This window comes from Anabrus simplex, chromosome 13 (genome assembly GCF_040414725.1).
Source record: "Anabrus simplex isolate iqAnaSimp1 chromosome 13, ASM4041472v1, whole genome shotgun sequence".
Classification (NCBI taxonomy): Eukaryota; Metazoa; Arthropoda; class Insecta; order Orthoptera; family Tettigoniidae; genus Anabrus; species Anabrus simplex.
In genome coordinates this window covers 70,766,378-70,785,290 of record NC_090277.1, presented here as the reverse complement: position 1 = coordinate 70,785,290, position 18,913 = coordinate 70,766,378, and the positions used below count along the sequence as shown (strand labels likewise).

At 42.1% G+C, this 18,913-nt stretch overlaps 2 protein-coding genes across 3 annotated transcripts in view; one reads left to right on the top strand and one right to left on the bottom strand.

Moving 5' to 3' along the window:
* Nucleotides 1-3,557, bottom strand: part of LOC136884702 (uncharacterized) — a 49,393-nt gene extending 45,836 nt beyond the window's left edge. The window contains exon 1 of the mRNA XM_067156982.2: nucleotides 3,254-3,557. Coding sequence (XP_067013083.2) covers nucleotides 3,254-3,495 — 242 coding nt within the window. The 5' untranslated portion in view covers nucleotides 3,496-3,557. The remainder of the gene's footprint in view (nucleotides 1-3,253) is intronic.
* r (carbamoyl-phosphate synthetase 2, aspartate transcarbamylase, and dihydroorotase rudimentary) overlaps nucleotides 1-18,913 on the top strand; it is a 394,723-nt gene that overhangs the window by 248,440 nt on the left and 127,370 nt on the right. The gene's annotated exons all lie outside the window — the stretch shown is intronic.

The following is an 18,913-nucleotide window of genomic DNA, read 5'->3' as shown; positions in this document are numbered from 1 at the left end:
TTGTGATGGAAAGTGCCAGTCTTTGTGCCTGCACAGAGAGGTTCATGAAGGGCCATGGCGTATCATTTCAAACGTATGTTTAAAAAAAAAAATCATTTTCGTCCGTATAAAAATATTTTGCCCGACACTTGCCATGTGGATTGGCGTTTATATCCACCCTGCACCCTTCCCCCTCCCCCTGTCAGCGTGAGGGAGATTTTTGTACCTTGCCTTGAGGACTATAATCAGTGTTTTAGAAAATATAAGGGATGACATTTTTCTTTCACTGAATGGCCAAGTTAATTGTGAATGCGTATATTGGCAGGTCGTACGTGCATGATCCCAATGTTAGAAGTAAGCTAACAAAGACCAAGCTGATACACTGTTGTTCTTCATTTTAATTAGAAGGTAGTATTGATTTCTCGATTTATTTCTTACAGTACTGATAATATTGGCGTGTATAATGTAATTGAAGAGGTGGATTTCAAAACGCACTAAGTCAATTTTCTGTTATTTTACATTTTGCGTTTGTTGTTGTTGTTTGGAAGGCATAGACGTATCATTTGAGGGAAGAATATTTGCCAAGCGGTCGTTAGTCACGTAGATAATCAGGTGGCAAAATGGAGGTACTAAGGCAGTTGATGTAATATTTCATAATGTTCTTAGTCACATGAGCAGTAGTAGTACCACAACAGTTCATGTGGAACAATGTGTGACGTGTAGTTAATGCAGAGGAAAATGAGAAGAGTAGGAAGAGAAAACTGAATCCAGAAAATTGGGACAAAAACAAATGCAAGTATGCTCGGAAAAGTAGCAGTGCCCATGGCGTTCCTAGCAAAGACTGCGATGCATGGCAGGGGATTTGGATAAAGAAGACAGTGTTGATTTTCACAGTAAGTTGTATGTTCAAACCTGAGCAAGACAATTTTCTTCTCACATACATCAGGCTCTTTCTGGAGATCCTGCTAAGAAATCGGAGAGAAGAACAAGATAAGTGAGTAAAAGAAGAAGGATGTGGAGAAACTATTAACGTTTGTGCAGCTCAGTCCAAAGGACAAAGCCTTTAATGATGAAGCTCTGGGCCACTGCACATCACTAGCTAAGGACGCTGGGATGAAGAACATTTTCTAATATAACCCTGATGTCAAGCTGTTTAGTTCCAATGAAGGTAGCACTCGGGAATGGACGTTTGTATTATAAAAATAATTATCATTCTACCTTTAAGAAGCAATTACGAAAGGACGTGATACAAACATTATGAATAATACCTAAATATATTAAAAAATGGTTCTCCTGAAAAATACTATTTTTTGACTTAGTGCGTTTTGGAATCCACCTCTCCAATTGCTTGCGCATGGTAAGGAATATTCAGTTTTTAGAGATTAACGTGATTGATTAAATTACATATATATTTGTTTGCGCGAAATTGCTCCCTCTGTGGATCAGCGGTGGAGTGTCGAGTGATGGTCGGATTCTTGAAGGGCGGAAAAAAGCCGTACGATGTCGCCAAGTAAAATATTTCTGGTGACACATTTGGTGTTTCCCCTACAAAATCCTTTAAAAACTCAGGCATAAACATACTCTGCGATTGAAACTGACGAGTAAGCAGCCAAATGACATCAAATTGTTTGCACTCAGTAGCTGATGCCATGTGATTATTATTATTATTATTATTATTATTATTATTATTATTATTATTATTATTATTATTATTATTTCAAGCCTGGAATTTTACATAGTGCTATCTACGAGTTATACGAGTTTATAGTAGTAACAGCTAATGAATATATAGGCTACAGTTAGTTGCTTTCCCGTCATACAATGTGCGTAGAAGCCCCCATTCGTACATTACTAGATATTATAATGTAAAGACTAGATGTGCAACACCATGTGAACATCTGAGTGTTTTATGTTCATTATTATTTCTTTAAATGCATGTAGGACTGTATACAAGAGCAATAAACTGTATTTTTTTCAGTTCCCTTAAATCATATAATTTACCATTCTCCTTTTCCATTAAAGGAAGTCATTTTCAACTTAAAATCTCGAAGCAAATCAAACTTTTCAGGAAAATCTAAGTGAAAAACGGCATAATAGACTGAAACCACAACCGGGTGTCATATTTCCACTTTTAAAAACCAGCGATAATAATATTTTGTCTAGTTTTTCCCAAAATCTCGCCAACGCTTTTAGGCCTAAAAATTCCCTCATTCGTTTCATACGACAGAGAATGTTGGGCTGAGTTATGTAGGAAGTCCTGGCCACTTGCACAAAAGACAGTGAAATATAGTCTTGTTGATTGAAGACCTCAAATGAACAGTAAATTGATAATCGCAACTGAACACCGTCCTTTTTTATCACGGATTTCTCCTCTTTTTGGGCTTTTCTTTTGTACTGGACAGAAGAATCACAACTATACTGTAGTCTCTGATAATGTTTACATGTAAGAATTTTAAACCATATCAGTATCCACACTGGAAGGGAGCTTTTTGCCAAACAGCTGAGATTTCAACATGCTCCACTCGCTACAGTGATTCTCTCGCAGACGGAGCCGCTGCTACCTCTAATGTATTATTTACTAACTCCATGGGTGCAACAGCCTTGAAGGGCCAAGGCCTACCAAGTGACCTCTGCTCATTTCGAAGGCCTGCAGATTACAAGGTGTCGTGTGGTCAGCACGACGAACCCTCTCGGCCGTTATTCTTAGCTTTCTAGATCGGGGCCGCTATCTCACAGTCAGATAGCTCGTCAATTGTAATCACGTAGGCTGAGTGGACATCGAACCAGCCGTCAGCCCTGACCTGGCCGAAATCGAACCTCTCCCTTCCCACTGTCATACTTTTATCATGTCATCTCATTAACTCCACTGATGAACTTGACATCAGGAAGGACATCTGGTCTAAAAAACTTCGCTACGGCGATTCATCTCACTTCGTACCCGTCCTTGTAGAGAAAAGGGACAGAGGTTCGACACGCACACTTATTGGATAGGCTTCTGAGGTTTTTATCGTAGGTATTAGAGTTACGAAAAATTAGGACTCATAAATTAATATATTCCGTGCAAATCGTATCCGAAGTTGTGGGAGAAATCTGAAATGTCATGTTGTTATTTACACTCCTGTTGATGAACTAAGCGAGGTGTATGGTTGATTATGCTAGTATTTTGCTCTAGTTGATGTCAGGTGAGCAACGTCTAAGTAGAGCCCGCTAAGAACGTCAAAACGAATTTGTTTTCATCGTATCAGACTGGCAGAAAAGAAAACTTAGGACTCACCTTTCGAAATTCTGGAAGAACTGGACGGACAGTAGCAGGTTGTCGAGAATGAAGGTTTTCAGATCTTTGTCGAGAGCAGTTCTCAGTTCCTCCAAGGCTTCTTTCTCCAGATCTCTTGGTCTAGGCAGTGGTTTAACTGGAGGCCGACTTCGTGCATCCCTAGGGCCACTTTTCTTGGGTCCACTCCACCTCTTCTTCTGTTTGCCTGGCATCCTGGAGGATCTGGAGCCAAAGTTTCCCATAATGCTGTAAATCCTCACAAATAAACACTCACTGACAGTGGACTCATGACTGAACAGCTTGACGTGGGCTCAACCAATGATGTGTCTTGGTATCCGTGTACCCGGCAACCTTTATCTGAGGCGATCGTAATCTTATCTATTGCCATATCCTGTGGCAAGAATCGCCGATAGGAGTCTTGCTGTGTCGAAATTCACATTCCTTTTCTCTTATGCCCTTTTTTGAAATTAGTTTTTGAATAACAATAGACTCAGCGGGCTGAGTAATCCGGACTCCAAGTCGGAGAGCCCGATCTCTGCTCAGTTCGGTGGAATTTGAAGAGGCTTTTAACACGCCATAGCCTTGTATCGATAGGTTTACACTATTTCGACAGCTCGGCATCTCTGAAAAACTGTAAACGCAGTATATCATCCATCATCTTCATTAATTGATTCAATAATCCATTCATTCGATTAGGTAATTTTAGGACCACACGAAACAATTTTCTTCCCAGCTTTCTCTGAAAATTTACCATCAAATATTTTCTTAAATTATTTTCTATTTACAATGTATTATTATTATTATTATTATTATTATTATTATTATTATTATTATTATTATTATTATTATTATTATTATTATTATTATTATTATTAAACTCGATGGATGAAGCTGGGCATGTGGACGGCTTCGCTTGTGGAGTCATGCGAGGCGAATGGGAGAGGATAGGCGGCCTAGAAGAATAATAGAGTACTGTAGAAGTGTCAAAATAACTGTAGATTTAGGCGAGGGCACGGAGCCAGTTGGAAATGGATTCTTTAGGATGTTCTGAGTAAATCACAGAGGATTGCAGACTGAACACTCAAAGGCATAACAGTCTATCGTGAAGATGAGACCAAAGTTTCTTTGTGTCTTGCCTATCGCAGCTATGCGATTGCGTATATTTCCATATGGTTTGTCCAATGCAATACTGAGAGAGCGCACCTCATTTCAGATTAATTTCGTTATTGAAGGCCACTCGTAATCGGCGCAGATATGCGTGTAACTACAACCATACATGTAGATAGAAGAGTCGAGTGATTCATCGTAATCGAATTATTCGGTTTAGGCGATATGGAACCATACGAGTTGGATTTACAATTCTAGTACAGTTCTCAAAAAATTCTCGTCACAAACTGGCTCCACCACTAAGATAATACCCGTGCGTTTGCATTGTAAATATTCAACTTGTGCTTTAGGTATGCAGTGAGCACACAAAATGCTATTCAGGATGTATCCGAACGATTTGAAAAGTACGGTAGAGTCTCTGTTGCCCGACTCAACGAGCTCCGGAGACTGCAAGAGAAAGTTCCAAAAACCTCTTTAAAAAACTTGCAAACATTAACTCTTTTATGTAGAAGATGGACTTTACAGAAATTAATCATGGTTATAAATTGCTGGCCATCAAATAAAATGTCTTTATTCTTAGTAGCACACATTATTGGTTCTTTTTCAATAAATTAAACGCTTTCACTTAAATAACCTTTATCATTGAATAGGCTGTAATCCGACAAGGCCCGTTCCCATATGTGTCGGACTCCGCTGTGTAATAATAATAATAATAATAATAATAATAATAATAATAATAATAATAATAATAATAATAATATTCGCCTTTATGGTGTAGTGGTTAGTGTGATTAGCTGCCACCCCCGGAGGTTCGATTCCCGCCTCTACCACGAAATTTGAAAAGTGGTACGAGGGCTGGAAAGAGGTTCAGTCAAGCCTCGTGAGGTCAACTGAGTAGAGGGGTGTTCTATTCCCACCTTAGTCATCCTCGAAGTTGTTTTCCGTGGTTTCCCACTTCTCCAGGCAAATGCCGGGATGGTACCTAACTTAAGGTCACGGCCGTTTCCTTACCTCCTCCTTGTCTATCCCTTTCAATCTTCTCATCCCCCATACGGCCTATGTTCAGCATAGCACATGGGGCCCGCCTGGTCGAGGTACTGATTCTCTTTCCCAGTTGTATCACCGACCCAAAGTCTCATGTTCCAGGACACTGCCCTTGAGGTGGTACATGTGGGATCCCTCGGTGAGGCCGAGGGAAAAACCAAGTCCGGGCGATAAAAGAATAAAGAAAGACAGATAATAATAATAATAATAATAATAATAATAATGGGTCGATGCATAAGTTCGTGCGGTTCTTATATTTTATATTTTATTTTTCTGTCACTGTCACGCACTGCAACTCACAATCACTCAATGTATTCACCTCCACTCTCTATGACCTTCTCTGCCAGCGTTCAGGTAGCAGTTGAATGCCTCGCTCGCCTGTAGAACTGTTTTGGTTTTGACTGGAAGAAATCTGAAATGATATTGGAGAGTGTTTCCGGAATGAATAATGACAGGGAGAACCGGAGTACCCGGAGAAAAATCTGTCCCGCCTCCGCTTTGTACAGCACAAACCTCACATGCAGTGACCGGGATTTGAACTACGGAACCCAGCAGTGAGAGCACGGCGCGCTGCCGCGTGAGCTCATAGTAATAATAATAATAATAAGAAGAAGAAGAAGAAGAAGAAGAAGAATCGTTTAACCTCAGCGGTGTCGTCGCGATTGCGGACACCCCATTAATAGTCCTAATGTGCCTCCACTGCAGACACTATTTCTTACAGATAAGCCTTTGTAAAATAAAACATCTGTATTGTACTGTAATTACTAGTGCAAGTGCGTGTCCCCGTTTTCAGAGCACCTCGCTTGTTTTCGAGGTGGCTCCGCACATGATGCGGTCGGAAGACCCACAGTTAAGCGTACTCTGCCTTTAAAATAATGAAGACCTAGTTCCATAAGTAGCTTCTTTTTGTTGTTTGCACTTTTTAAGGAGTTTGTCGATTTTACTGCTAATTATTCACGCATTAATTTAGGATGATAATTATCTATAACTGTCTATAACATTAGTCATAATTTTAAATACGTACTGCTAATAATATACTCTTTTTTACCTCGTATGCTTTTTTGAACGAACGACACGCTTACTCCATTCTGAGGACAAATGACATTAGGCCTATGTCCAAAAACCTTTCCAGATTGCCATCCTCATTGTACCTCCTCGTGCTTCGAGGAATTCTTTCATCCGTTTTGAAGCACTTTCTTGTCTTTTATTTCTTCCCAATATCTGAATGATCTGGATTCTCTGCTTCAGCTTCAGGCAGGTGATGAGATCTCTTATTCTTGGGTGAGGCCTTCCAGTGTTACTATTGATTTTGTTATTCCACCCTGCAGTGCTAGTGTTTGTTCTGTGTCTAACGTTATAACAGTTCCTCATCTCCAGCGGGATAGACTCAAAATGTAAGTGTAGCTCATTTTCTTATATTTCTTCGTTTTCCTTGTAAAAAGTTGTCATTCGTATTTCCTGAACCTGCCTTCACAGACACTGCGTGCAAATACACTGCTTCCCAGGTCCACGCGTATCGTGTATAGTTGGGCGAATTGACTGCTTACACCCATAATAATGTATTGTCAACGAAAAACAACGTTCTTTCTAGCAAGATTTCCCTAGCTAAACTGGATAAATTAAACATTTTGTCGTCTGTGTCGTCATCTGAAAGGAGAAAGCTCTTTCCGTCAAACATTTTCAACAATTCTTCATTGAGATGATTTCTGATTCTAACTTCGGTTCTTTCTGCACTTCATGCTCCTTATTCCTTCCACAGTACATTGAATGTTCAATATGTGCGAACTGAGGAATGTGTGTTACAAGTCCATATCCTTCATTATGCAAATTTTGAAATTATTCAGATTAAATCTGAGGAATGGAGAACGAGGCTCTTCTCTAGACCGTTTCTTTGCGCGAAATATTGCTTGTTCTACAACCAATTGAGCCTCATCAGGTATGCAATCATGATTTACAATTCTCACTACTTCATTACCTATAATAAGTACAGTAAACAAATAATTTATAATTGAATATTAATACTAACATACCAAATATATAATATAGAACAATTACTTTCGTTGATAATAAATACAACCAAACTAAGTTAAAAACTTTTCTACACGCTTCAAGACACATTATTAAAATATGGTAACACTAAGTTCTGTCCGGCTCCTTGGCTAACTGGTTAGCGTGCTGGATTTTGGTCACAGGGCTCCCGGGTTCGATTCCCGGCAGGGTCGGGAATTTTAACCATCATTGGTTAATTTCCCTGGCACGGGGGCTGGGTGTATGTGTTGTCTTCATCATCATGTCATCCTCATCACGACGCGCAGGTCGCCTACGGATGTCAAATCAAAAAACCTGCACCAGGCGAGCCGAACCCGTCCTGGGATCTCCCGGCAATAAAAGCCATACGCCAATTCATTTCATTTCACTAAATTCTACTACATAACTTTCATAAATTATTTTCCTTTGCACTTCTTCGTTTTCTCCTTCGGGGAGACAGTGGGTTCGAACCCCACTGTCGGCAGCCCTGAAGATGGTTTTCGGTGGTTTCACATTTTCACAGCAGGCAAATGTTGGGGCCGTACCTTAATTAAGGCCACGGCCGCTTCCTTCCCACTAGACCTTTCCTATCCCACCGTCGCCATAACAGCTATCTGTGTCGGTGCGACGTAAAACAGATACACAATTTTTAAAAAAAATTCAAACAAATCCATGTGGTAAGATCATTTTTGCTGATTCTAAATTGTCTGTAATTATAACCATGCAATAAGCACATGGCCTACTTTTCTCCGTTTCAGTAAATTCCTTAATAGCACAACGATTAACGAAGAGAAACAAGCAAACGAACTAAAGACTCAACACAGTGGCGGAGCAGAACTGGATTGTGTGTCCGCGGCCTCAGCTATTGTGTTCAATTTAATTCGAAGCCATCTAGATAGGCTACTTCCTTGTCAGCTTCGACACTCCGTTTTACTCTATTTATGTATTTATTTAACACAGTGTACAACAGACCAGTGCTCCAATTTCTGTAGTCTAATAGTGAAAATTACAAAGAGACAAGAACATAAAAACGCAAATAAGAAACTAACAGTAACAACTAATTGTAGAGGATGTTATATACTCAAAATATATCATACAGTCATATATAATGTTGCAGTAACATGCATAATCATTTATAGAAAATTATTAAATAAGATTCAGTAAGCTACATATATAATATTTACAGCAATAACCATACTGGTAACAAAGAACAAATCTAGCAGAAAGCAGGACACTGATCCCTCTTGGGCGACCTGTGACTGAGGCTGTAATTAATTTTGTTCAGTGAACGCCAAATGGGTTACCAGAGATATTGTACATGCCGACATCTTGCGACATGCCCGTCGAAAGTCCGACTACGTCTGTCGGGTTTGGGATCTGGATGTCGACACTCTAGCATCAATCCACTGGTTTTAAAAATGTTCGTACCTTATGAAATGCCACGGGTTGTTTTGTCGGACCACTAGCATTGCGTTGGAGAACGGGCATGGGAATATCGGAGATGTTTCAGAGCCGAGTGCACAGAACTGCATAATGTCCACAATATTCTGGAATGGAATAACACTGATCCCTATTTCGTGCTTTGATCTGAGGAAAGTGGAGGGATGACTTAACGCATTATCCATGTGAATATGCAACTCGTACAAACGAGGGATGCTTGAAAGCAGACAAGTTACCTTACCGGTGTTACTGTCCGTTATCCTGCCACCGGTAGTCAGCTAAGTGTGGCCTTGCCAGCTGTACTTCGTAAAGTTTTCTGCACTCGGTCGTGTTCACGTGCTTTGGTAGATTTGTCACATGTATCGAAGCACAGCAGGTGATTCGATTCTTTCATCGGCGCCATTTTACAGCTATCTGCATAACGCTCCAGCACCTGCACATACTGTTAGAAATTTACAACTACTTGTATTTGAAGAAAACCGAGCAAGTGCCTGTACGGTTTGAGTCTTGCATTCGCATGATAATGGGTTCGAAACCTGAGGATGATTTTCTGTGGTTTCCCATTTTCACACCAGGCAAATGCCGGGGCTGTACCTTAATTAAGGCCACGGCTATACGACCTATCTGTGTCGGTGCGACATTGAGCAGATCGTTCGAAACTTTTCGTATACTTGAGAAGAATATCCGTTTAATGAAACAGTGTCTTCCTTTGTACTATATAAATAATATGGCTTCAGCTACCGTGTGTATAGATTTTTATTTAACGCTATTTAGACTGCCTGCATATTAATTTCGGTGTGCCGTTTTACCCTACCAAATGGCAGAGAGACGATGTATTGCTGGATTTTGATTAATTTTGTCAGGTAAACGTTAAATATGTCACACGGATCTTTTACAAGCTGACTTCTTACGATATAGGATCTTTTCTCTTGTTTACGACTAGTTCAGTGTGAATCGCCCAAATCATTGGACTCCCAATCAGATTAACAGTCAGACAAGCTTTGATAAATTCTCTTTACTGTTTCCGATCTTCTCCGCAATATCATGCAATGGAATAACACGGATCCCTGTTTCGTGCTGTAATCTACTGTGCAGTGGCGTACAGTGAACACATTCGTTACCCCAGCTGCAAAAAATGTTTTTTAAATGTAAGCAATCGTAGCCCCCACTACACTCTGTACAGTGAACATTACCATTTTATAAGGCTGCATTTTTCGAGGAAAGGTCTACGTGAGAAAGGTCTTAAAGAGTATTTTCAACCACCCATTCGCACATATTTCCAGATTGATATTCACGGCAGCTACAACACCATCATAACTTAATCTATTGCTGTTTTAAAACAATCTACTTAGTTTCACCCGGTGACTTTTCGTGAATGTACAGTCATGGTTTTCACAAAAATACACTGCGACTATTAGTTTTTAACTTAAAAAGCCTAACCTAAACGGAATCAGCAAAATTTAACTGGCATTTTACCATCGCCGAAGTTTTATTATTTCACTCGCTTACTGAGTGTACGCACATCAACGACAAAGGAGGGAAAATATTCGTCACGACGTATAACACACGTTATATTAACGAAGAATGCCAGAGAACTCGCGAAACCTTCACCTGTAATCCAAGAGGAAAACTACAAAAATTCACGATATACCACCATCGCAGACAACCAAATACATTATTATTTTACTTCGCGCTTAACTCTGTGTTCATACTGGGCAACCTAAATATTTTTCTGTGCTATCGGAAAACATATTCTATACGTGCCATCAATGAATTGCTCGAAAAACTTTGTACATTCCTAAATCCAAAAATAAAATATATTCTTCTGTATTACAATTGATTTCATAAACTGGTTCTGTTTTTATTAGCAAGACGGTGTCCAAGTGGCTATGCTGTTAACATGTCGATATTTTTCTTGTAGCCTCTAGCGTGCGGCGCTGAACACTTCCAGTGTCAAGTATTAACATTAACATGCCTTACCTAAGCTAGCTGGCCTGTCACCGTAAATTGCTGTCGGGGGAGGGCCCATAGCCCAGGACAAGGAAGCTTCAAGTGCATGCGTCATCCAAGCGACTTAAATTTCGCTGGGGTAGCTCTCTTTCGCGCCGGCTCACTGGAGAAGCTGAACTGCGGTAGTGTGAGCGGATTGTCGAGACAGCTGCACTGTACTGCGCTTGGCTTAGATGTTCGCAGTTTTTTAAGAAAAAAATGTTCTAAGGAATAGTAAGAAAATGTTAATGCAAAGTTATTAATCCCAGCAGGTCTGGGGTTCATTGTGCACGCCACTGGTGTATAGTATCCTCTTTCCGACGGGACAGGCAATACTTACTAACATTGAGCTAAATCAGTGCATGCCGTGATGTCTTTCCAACCTTATCACTTATCGACCTTTAATCCTCATCCAAATACAGACAGCTCTTGACTTGATTGCGGTAGAAATGCCTGTCCGGCGTTAGCCCAAAATTGGTTTCCAGTAAGTGACCGAGGTTCGCTTCATGGCTGCATCACATTACACGAGCGGCTATATTGAGCGCTAGTAGGATTTAAGTACCGCGCAACTGATGGCGCAACTTGTGAAGAATTGCTCAATTCACATGGATAGTCGCTTGACCGGGCAAGCTGGCCGTGCGGTTAGGAGCGCGCAGCTGCGAGCTTGCATTCGAGAGATAGTGGGTTCGAATTCCACTGTCGGCAGCCCTGAAGTTGGTTTTCCGTGGTTTCCCATTTTCACACCAGGCAAATGCTGGGGCTGTACCTTAATTAAGGCCACGGCCGCTTCCTTCCCATTCCTAGGCCTTTCCTGTCCCATCGTCGCCGTCTGTGTCGGAGCGACGTAAAGCCAAACAAAAAAGTCGCTTGGCGTCCTATGATCAATTATTTCTCCTTGCTCTATTAATGAGTTAGAAAAATGCGAAAACACTCTGTCTGTTTCTCGACTGAATAGATGATGGATTATATTATACACTGACTGACAGAGCAAATGCAACACCAAGAAGGAGTGGTCAGAACTTTATGCCAATTGCAGGGTAGACTGACGTCACTGAGGTATGCTCATGATGTGAAATGCGCCGCTGTGCTGCGCACGTAGCGAACGATAAATGGGACACGGCGTTGGCGAATGGCCCACTTCGTACCGTGATTTCTCAGCCGACAGTCATTGTAGAACGTGTTGTCGTGTGCCACAGGACACGTGTATAGCTAAGAATGCTAGGCATTTCCAGCAGACAGACGACTTTACGAGGGGTATGGTGATCGGGCTGAGAAGGACAGGTTGGTCGCTTCGTCAAATCGCAGCCGATACCCATAGGGATGTGTCCACGGTGCAGCGCCTGTGGCGAAGATGGTTGGCGCAGGGACATGTGGCACGTGCGAGGGGTCCAGGCGCAGCTCGAGTGACGTCAGCACGCGAGGATCGGCGCATCCGCCGCCAAGCGGTGGCAGCCCCGCACGCCACGTCAACCGCCATTCTTCAGCATGTGCAAGACACCCTGGCTGTTCCAATATCGACCAGAACAATTACCCGTCGATTGGTTGAAGGAGGCCTGCACTCCCGGCGTCCGCTCAGAAGACTACCATTGACTCCACAGCATAGACGTGCACGCCTGGCATGGTGCCGGGCTAGAGCGACTTGGATGAGGGAATGGCGGAACGTCGTGTTCTCCGATGAGTCACGCTTCTGTTCTGACCGTGATAGTCACCGCAGACCAATGTGGCGTCGGCGTGGAGAAAGGTCAAATCCGGCAGTAACTGTGGAGCGCCCTACCGCTAGACAACGCGGCATCATGGTTTGGGGCGCTATTGCGTATGATTCCACGTCACCTCTAGTGTGTATTCAAGGCACGTTAAATGCCCACCGCTACGTGCAGCATGTGCTGCGGCCGGTGGCACTCCCGTACCTTCAGGGGCTGCCCAATGCTCTGTTTCAGCAGGATAATGCCCGCCCACACACTGCTCGCATCTCCCAACAGGCTCTACGAGGTGTACAGATGCTTCCGTGGCCAGCGTACTCACCGGATCTCTCACCAATCGAACACGTGTGTGATGTCATTGGACGCCGTTTGCAAACTCTGCCCCAGCCTCGTACGGACGACCAACTGTGGCAAATGGTTGACAGAGAATGGACAACCATCCCTCAGGACACCATCCGCACTCTTATTGACTCTGTACCTCGACGTGTTTCTGCGTGCATCGCCGCTCGCGGTGGTCCTACATCCTACTGAGTCGATGCCGTGCGCATTGTGTAACCTGCATATCGGTTTGAAATAAACATCAATTATTCGTCCGTGCCCAACTTTCATCCCTTTCGAACCACTCCTTCTTGGTGTTGCATTTGCTCTGTCAGTCAGTGTACATTGTTGCGATCTAAGCGAGAATGACAGTAAAGTTTTCAATTATCTTCGCATGTCGAAATCGTCATTTTAGGAATTGCGTGACTACATAAAAGAAGATATAACTGAAAACGACACAAGACTAAACAAGCGTTTCCCAGCAGAAGAAAAATTGGTCGTCACACCGAGGTAAATCATGTCATAGGGGTTAGTTTTTCTCTTCGTAGTAAATCTTGTACAATTGTCCGTTATTTTGCTAATCTTGTAATTTGAATCTATTACAAATTATTTTAGTTAATCTTTGGTTACTGACGGTTTCATATTTGTTGCACGCTAACACATAATTATTCCTAATGAAATACGTTTAAAATAATTCTAATTCGATTTTTTCGAATTTTGGAAGAAAGTTCTTAAAAAAATCTGTTCCAAGAATTTAATTTTTCTACTTTGCGTAAGCTTCAATCCTTGAATCCAAAATGACTGGTTTTCTTTCAACCTCAAAAATGAGGTCTTCAGTATTCGACTTTCAAATAGTTTTGTCATCTCCTTTGTATCGCAGTATGATAATGCATTTGAACAAGCATCTTACGGGCTAGCACATACCAAGCGACAAAGTTGCGGAACACGTGTATCGCGACAAGTTCCAGAGATGTCCTGCGACATTTTTTCCGTGTTTGGGACTGTCGCGATACAAAAGTTGCATGTCGCAGGTCTCCCATTCGAAATGGGACACATGATACAAATGCTGCGCAACATGATGTAGTCTGGACGTGTCGCGAGACAAAGTCCCGGGACACGCCGATGTCAGTGTGCGGATAGCCGCCACCGAGCTCGATAGCTGCAGTCGCTTATTATTATTATTATTATTATTATTATTATTATTATTATTATTATTATTATTATTATTATTTTCCACTAATTGTAGTTACAATTTAGGGATGGTGAATGGAGAAAGGGCATAGCCCCCACATACACAAAAGTGCCTCCATCACCACTTAAAATTATAATATACAAGTATACAATTACATTCTACATGGTGTTCTTATATACAGTTACCGTATTTGCATAGGCATATTTAAGTGCGGCCAGTATCCAGTATTCGGGAGATAGTAGGTTCGAACCCCACTGTCGGCAGCCCTGAAAATGTTTTTCCGTGGTTTCCCATTTTCACACCAGGCAAATGCTGGGGCTGTACCTTAAGGACACGGCCGCTTCCTTCCCACTCCTAGTCCTTCCCTGTCCCATCGTCGCCATAAGACCTATCTGTGTCGGGGCGACGTAAAGCAGCTAGCAAAAAAAAAAAAAGTGTTGGTGTTGTGTTTCGTGTTCTATTGTTTTGCGATGGAAACTACTCTAAAAATTATTGAGGATTCACACACCCTCCCTTGTCTTCGGGATGTTATGTCTACCGAATATAAAAACAGAGACAAAAGGAGGGAAGCAATGGAGTCTCTGGCTAAAAAGTTCACTATGCCCATTCACGAGATAAGATTCACAACATTAAAAACACATAAAGCAATTTCTTGCGCCATTTCGCGCCGATTCCTGTGGCGCAACTGCCTCTATAGATGTGGATGCGGGACATTGTATCGCAACGTTAGCATGACAGCAAACAAGGTGGGTAAGAGCACAAGCTCGAGTATGCGCGCGCTGGTCACTCGGGTCTGATAGCGTCCTACTTACAAAATAGCTATAGTCACTCCGATAAATATTCGGCCACTGATAAAATCTGCGAAAAAGTGATGACAATAACGCACCCATGAGCAGAGTGTGAAACCAAATGTGTCCAAGTAATGAAACTACAATTGTTTGCTTAGGCCGAAAAGGAGCATTGATGTACAGTATGCTGTAAAAGAAACGGCATTATGCACATGGGTGAAATGACACGCCTCAAAGGTCGGGATTGCCGCTGTGTTCATTGACAGAGACAGGGCAGAATGCCGCGAGACACGTCGTGCCGAAACATTTGCTGCAGTGCTGCGGACTGGTGCAAAAGACAACACAATACCAGTTTGAAGAACGCCAGGTTGTGATATTCCATCATGCTCGAGGTAAATCGCATAGAAAGATATCGCAGATGCTTAACATAACCAGAAAAAACAATTGGAGATATAATAAGACGATTCGAAAATGAAGGCAGAATTGTTTCAGTTCCCCAAACAGGCAGACGAAGAAAGCTGACTGAACGAGAGGAGCGGTTATGCTTCAGAATGGGAAACGAAATCCGAAAATTAGTGCTCCGAAACTGGAAGCAGCTGTTTGAGAGGAGTGTGGAAAGAAAGTGGGTACTGAAACCGTGCGAGAGCACTGCGAAGGAACGAGTTCTTTCGGAGAAGAGCTAGTAGGAAACCATACATTAGTGCAGTAAATCTCCATGGCTAAATGGTTAGCGTGCTGGCCTTTGGCCACAGGGGTCCCGGGTTCGATTCCCGACAGGGTCAGGAATTTTAACCTTAATTGGTTAATTTCACTGGCACGGGGGCTGGGTGTATGTGTCGTCTTCATCATTTCATCCTCACCACGACGCGCAGGTCGCCTACGGGTGTCAAATCGAAAGACCTGCATCTGGCGAGCCGAACTTGTCCTCGGACACTCCCGGCACTAAAAGCCATACGCCATTTCATCATTATAGTGTACGAATAACTAGGCAATGAAAGTGTGTGAAAAATCAGACTGACCTAATATTTATGGGAGTATCTGCATGTGACTATGAGAAATAACGACGAAAATTCTTTCATATTAACTCGCACAATTTTGGGGGGAGCGTAGGTTGGCGACCACGGGGCCCTTAGCTGATTGCTTGCATTGCTTCCACGTACTTATGCCAAGCTCCTCTCTTTTACCTATCATGTCTGACCTCCCGTGGCCAACTCGTGTTTTTTTCCGATCTCGGTGGTATAAAGTGCCAAGGCCTGAGGAGTCTTACATTTTCACGCCCTCCGTGACCCTTATCTTTCTTTGGTCGATATCTTCATTTTTCCAAGTGTGCGACCCCTTCCATTTTTCCCTCTGATTAGCGTCAATAGAGGATGGTTGGCTAGTTGAACGTGCTCTTAAAACAATCACCACGTACCATCTTAGATGACAGAACCTTATGGACCGAAGTTCTAAGCAGATATATTTCACATACTCGTTTTGGCAGGCGCAGCTACGATTCGATAACGCTTATTTCCTGAGCTCTACCAATCCTTGTCGCATTTCCCCGTGAGGTCGAGTATGAAGTGTAGCGAGTTTTCATGACCGGATGTCCTTCCTGGCGTCAACCTCATCTGAGGAGATAATGATATGAAATGTATGACGTGATGTATGATAGTTGGAAGGGAGAGGGTGAAACGAGGTGCCGGCACACAGCCTACTCCTGTCGAATAAGACCAAGGGGTCTGTTCAAGGCTTAACGTTGCCATCCGATGGACGAATCACCATCAACAGCGTCATATGCCCTTATGCCATATGAGCACTGCGGAGAGGTTTGCAGTTGAATCCAGGCATTTGGCACGCGATCTAGTGATCAGAAATTGTATACCACCAGTTCTCGTGCCCTGTCGGCTAACATTTTGAAGCCGACATTTTTTTCGACCAACGGGACTCGAACCGACTAAGAACGGTGTCAGACCATAGAGACCTGAAGCCTAGAACATAAAACTCGATGTATCTCTCTTACGGTTGATTTGATTTGATGCTCGTAGCAAAATGTATTTAAAATATCACGTACAATTTTGTTTTTGTACATTTTTGCAATACAGTAAAAAATAAGCAAAATATCCGTGACGGTATTGTGGTAGTCAAGAGAAGAACGTTAACTAGAGTAACTGTGTGATTATATCGGCCAAGTTTTAAAGGTTATAATATGAGGTGGTGGCGAGAGGAGGGCTGTCTTCTAGTTTCCTGCCGCACCAACCAGGCGTTCATAGCGCTTTACTTCCTCCTCAGTTCGTAATATGCTCTGCTTACTCTTATATATTTACACATCACACACAGAGCTTTACTATCCAGATCCGATTGGAAATGCACAATGTCATCGTTATTTTTCATGGCTCTGTAAATTACTGTGTGGTCGAATTTACACAGTCGTGTAAGTCGAGAGCATAAATCATGTACAGGAGGGGTCCTATCACAATGCCTTCAGTTACTCCAGGAGTAATTGTGTTTTGGTCTGATTTGGCTGGCTTTCGTTCGACCCACCAAAAATTACTTATGTGATGAGTTACCTGATACTTCGTCTTCATATCGGAAATATCAGGTCAAATCAAGATCAGCAATAATGCAAAAACTATGAAAGTGCAAATGACCAGGCAGAGGCAGGAAGAGGCCTAGGTGTCGATATGAGTGGTCAGAAAAAATGCAGTGACAAGTGGTTGTCCCATCAGGAACGGATATAACAGCTTGCACAGGTTTTATCGTTACTGGATTTTCCTGCAGTGGTCCTTCTAAATCCAGTTATACCACAGGAAGACTTTCGCGTGATCGCGACGTGAAGAAGAACGCTCTTTCGCGAGATACAGGTGCTGTATGAATGAAATTAACCTACCTTATCTTATCTGTGCTGACGAAGTGCCTGCAGCCTAATTTTTTAGAATGTTGCTCCACTTTCCTTGTACGTTTAATGGAGTGTTGGAAATAAAAAGTGAGATTATGGGGGGCCATGTTGGAATGTTGTCAGTAACATTTGTCCTGTATGTGGGGGCTTCTTTCTCCTGCGTTGACAGCGATGGAAAGGGTGCCCCCCCCCCCCCCCCCCAAGGGCGAACACGGGGTCCGTTACTAACTTTAACGTTGCTTCCACTTGTTTATCTTAGAGTGCCGTCTTCCATCTTTCTCTTGTTCTGAGGACTTACCGGTACTGATATCTTCCAAGAATTATTATGCGTTTTTAATGCTCTTGATATTTTTCATCGTTCTTTAGGAAAAGCAGGGTTAAAAAAGAAAACAGGTTTTCCGACAAAAATAAGTTTTTGTTTAAACTTGTGTTTTGTTTAATTTCAAATAATTAGTTTAGTTTTAATATAAAAAGCTGTGGCTTCTTCCTAATTATACGCGAGTTCTCAACTCAAATATAAGTAAATACTCTTCCTCAACATTAAGTTATACGGGCAAATTAAATATTAATCACAAATTTTGGTATAATAATAATAATAATACTCTATATATTAAAAGGGTTTACTAAAAACAACTTTGCCAAATCCCTGTGTCCGTTCTACTGGACCGATTTGCTTCATTTAAGTTTCATTATCTCCGGAATTACCTGCCGGTGAATCACGAGACATTGATAGGCCTCTAGTTCAGCCAACTTTGAGTAATCATAAAATCAAATCATTAAATGATCACTCCAGTAATTGCAGGCGAAGGCTTACCGTAACCCGCAATACATTCTGTACTGAGCAGGTTGCTAAGCGACTAACGTGAATTTCATCCATGTCATGCAGCCTTGTTTGATTACTATCTGTGACTTGCTCTGATCACGGAAGAATACTATTCCCTGCTAAATACTCTTTGATTCTCTAATGCCAGCGTCCAAATATATTCAGCAGAACGTGCCTAGACATTACATGCTGCTAAGAGATCCCATCATGACATACGCCATAGACATTATCTGGGAACACCTAGCTTCACTAGCAAGAGTGAAGGCCATGTATCTGCCTGGCAAAAAACGCTCCTTCGAGACTAACTTATGAATCACAAGCCAACCTTTCTATATAGAAGAACTGCGATCAAA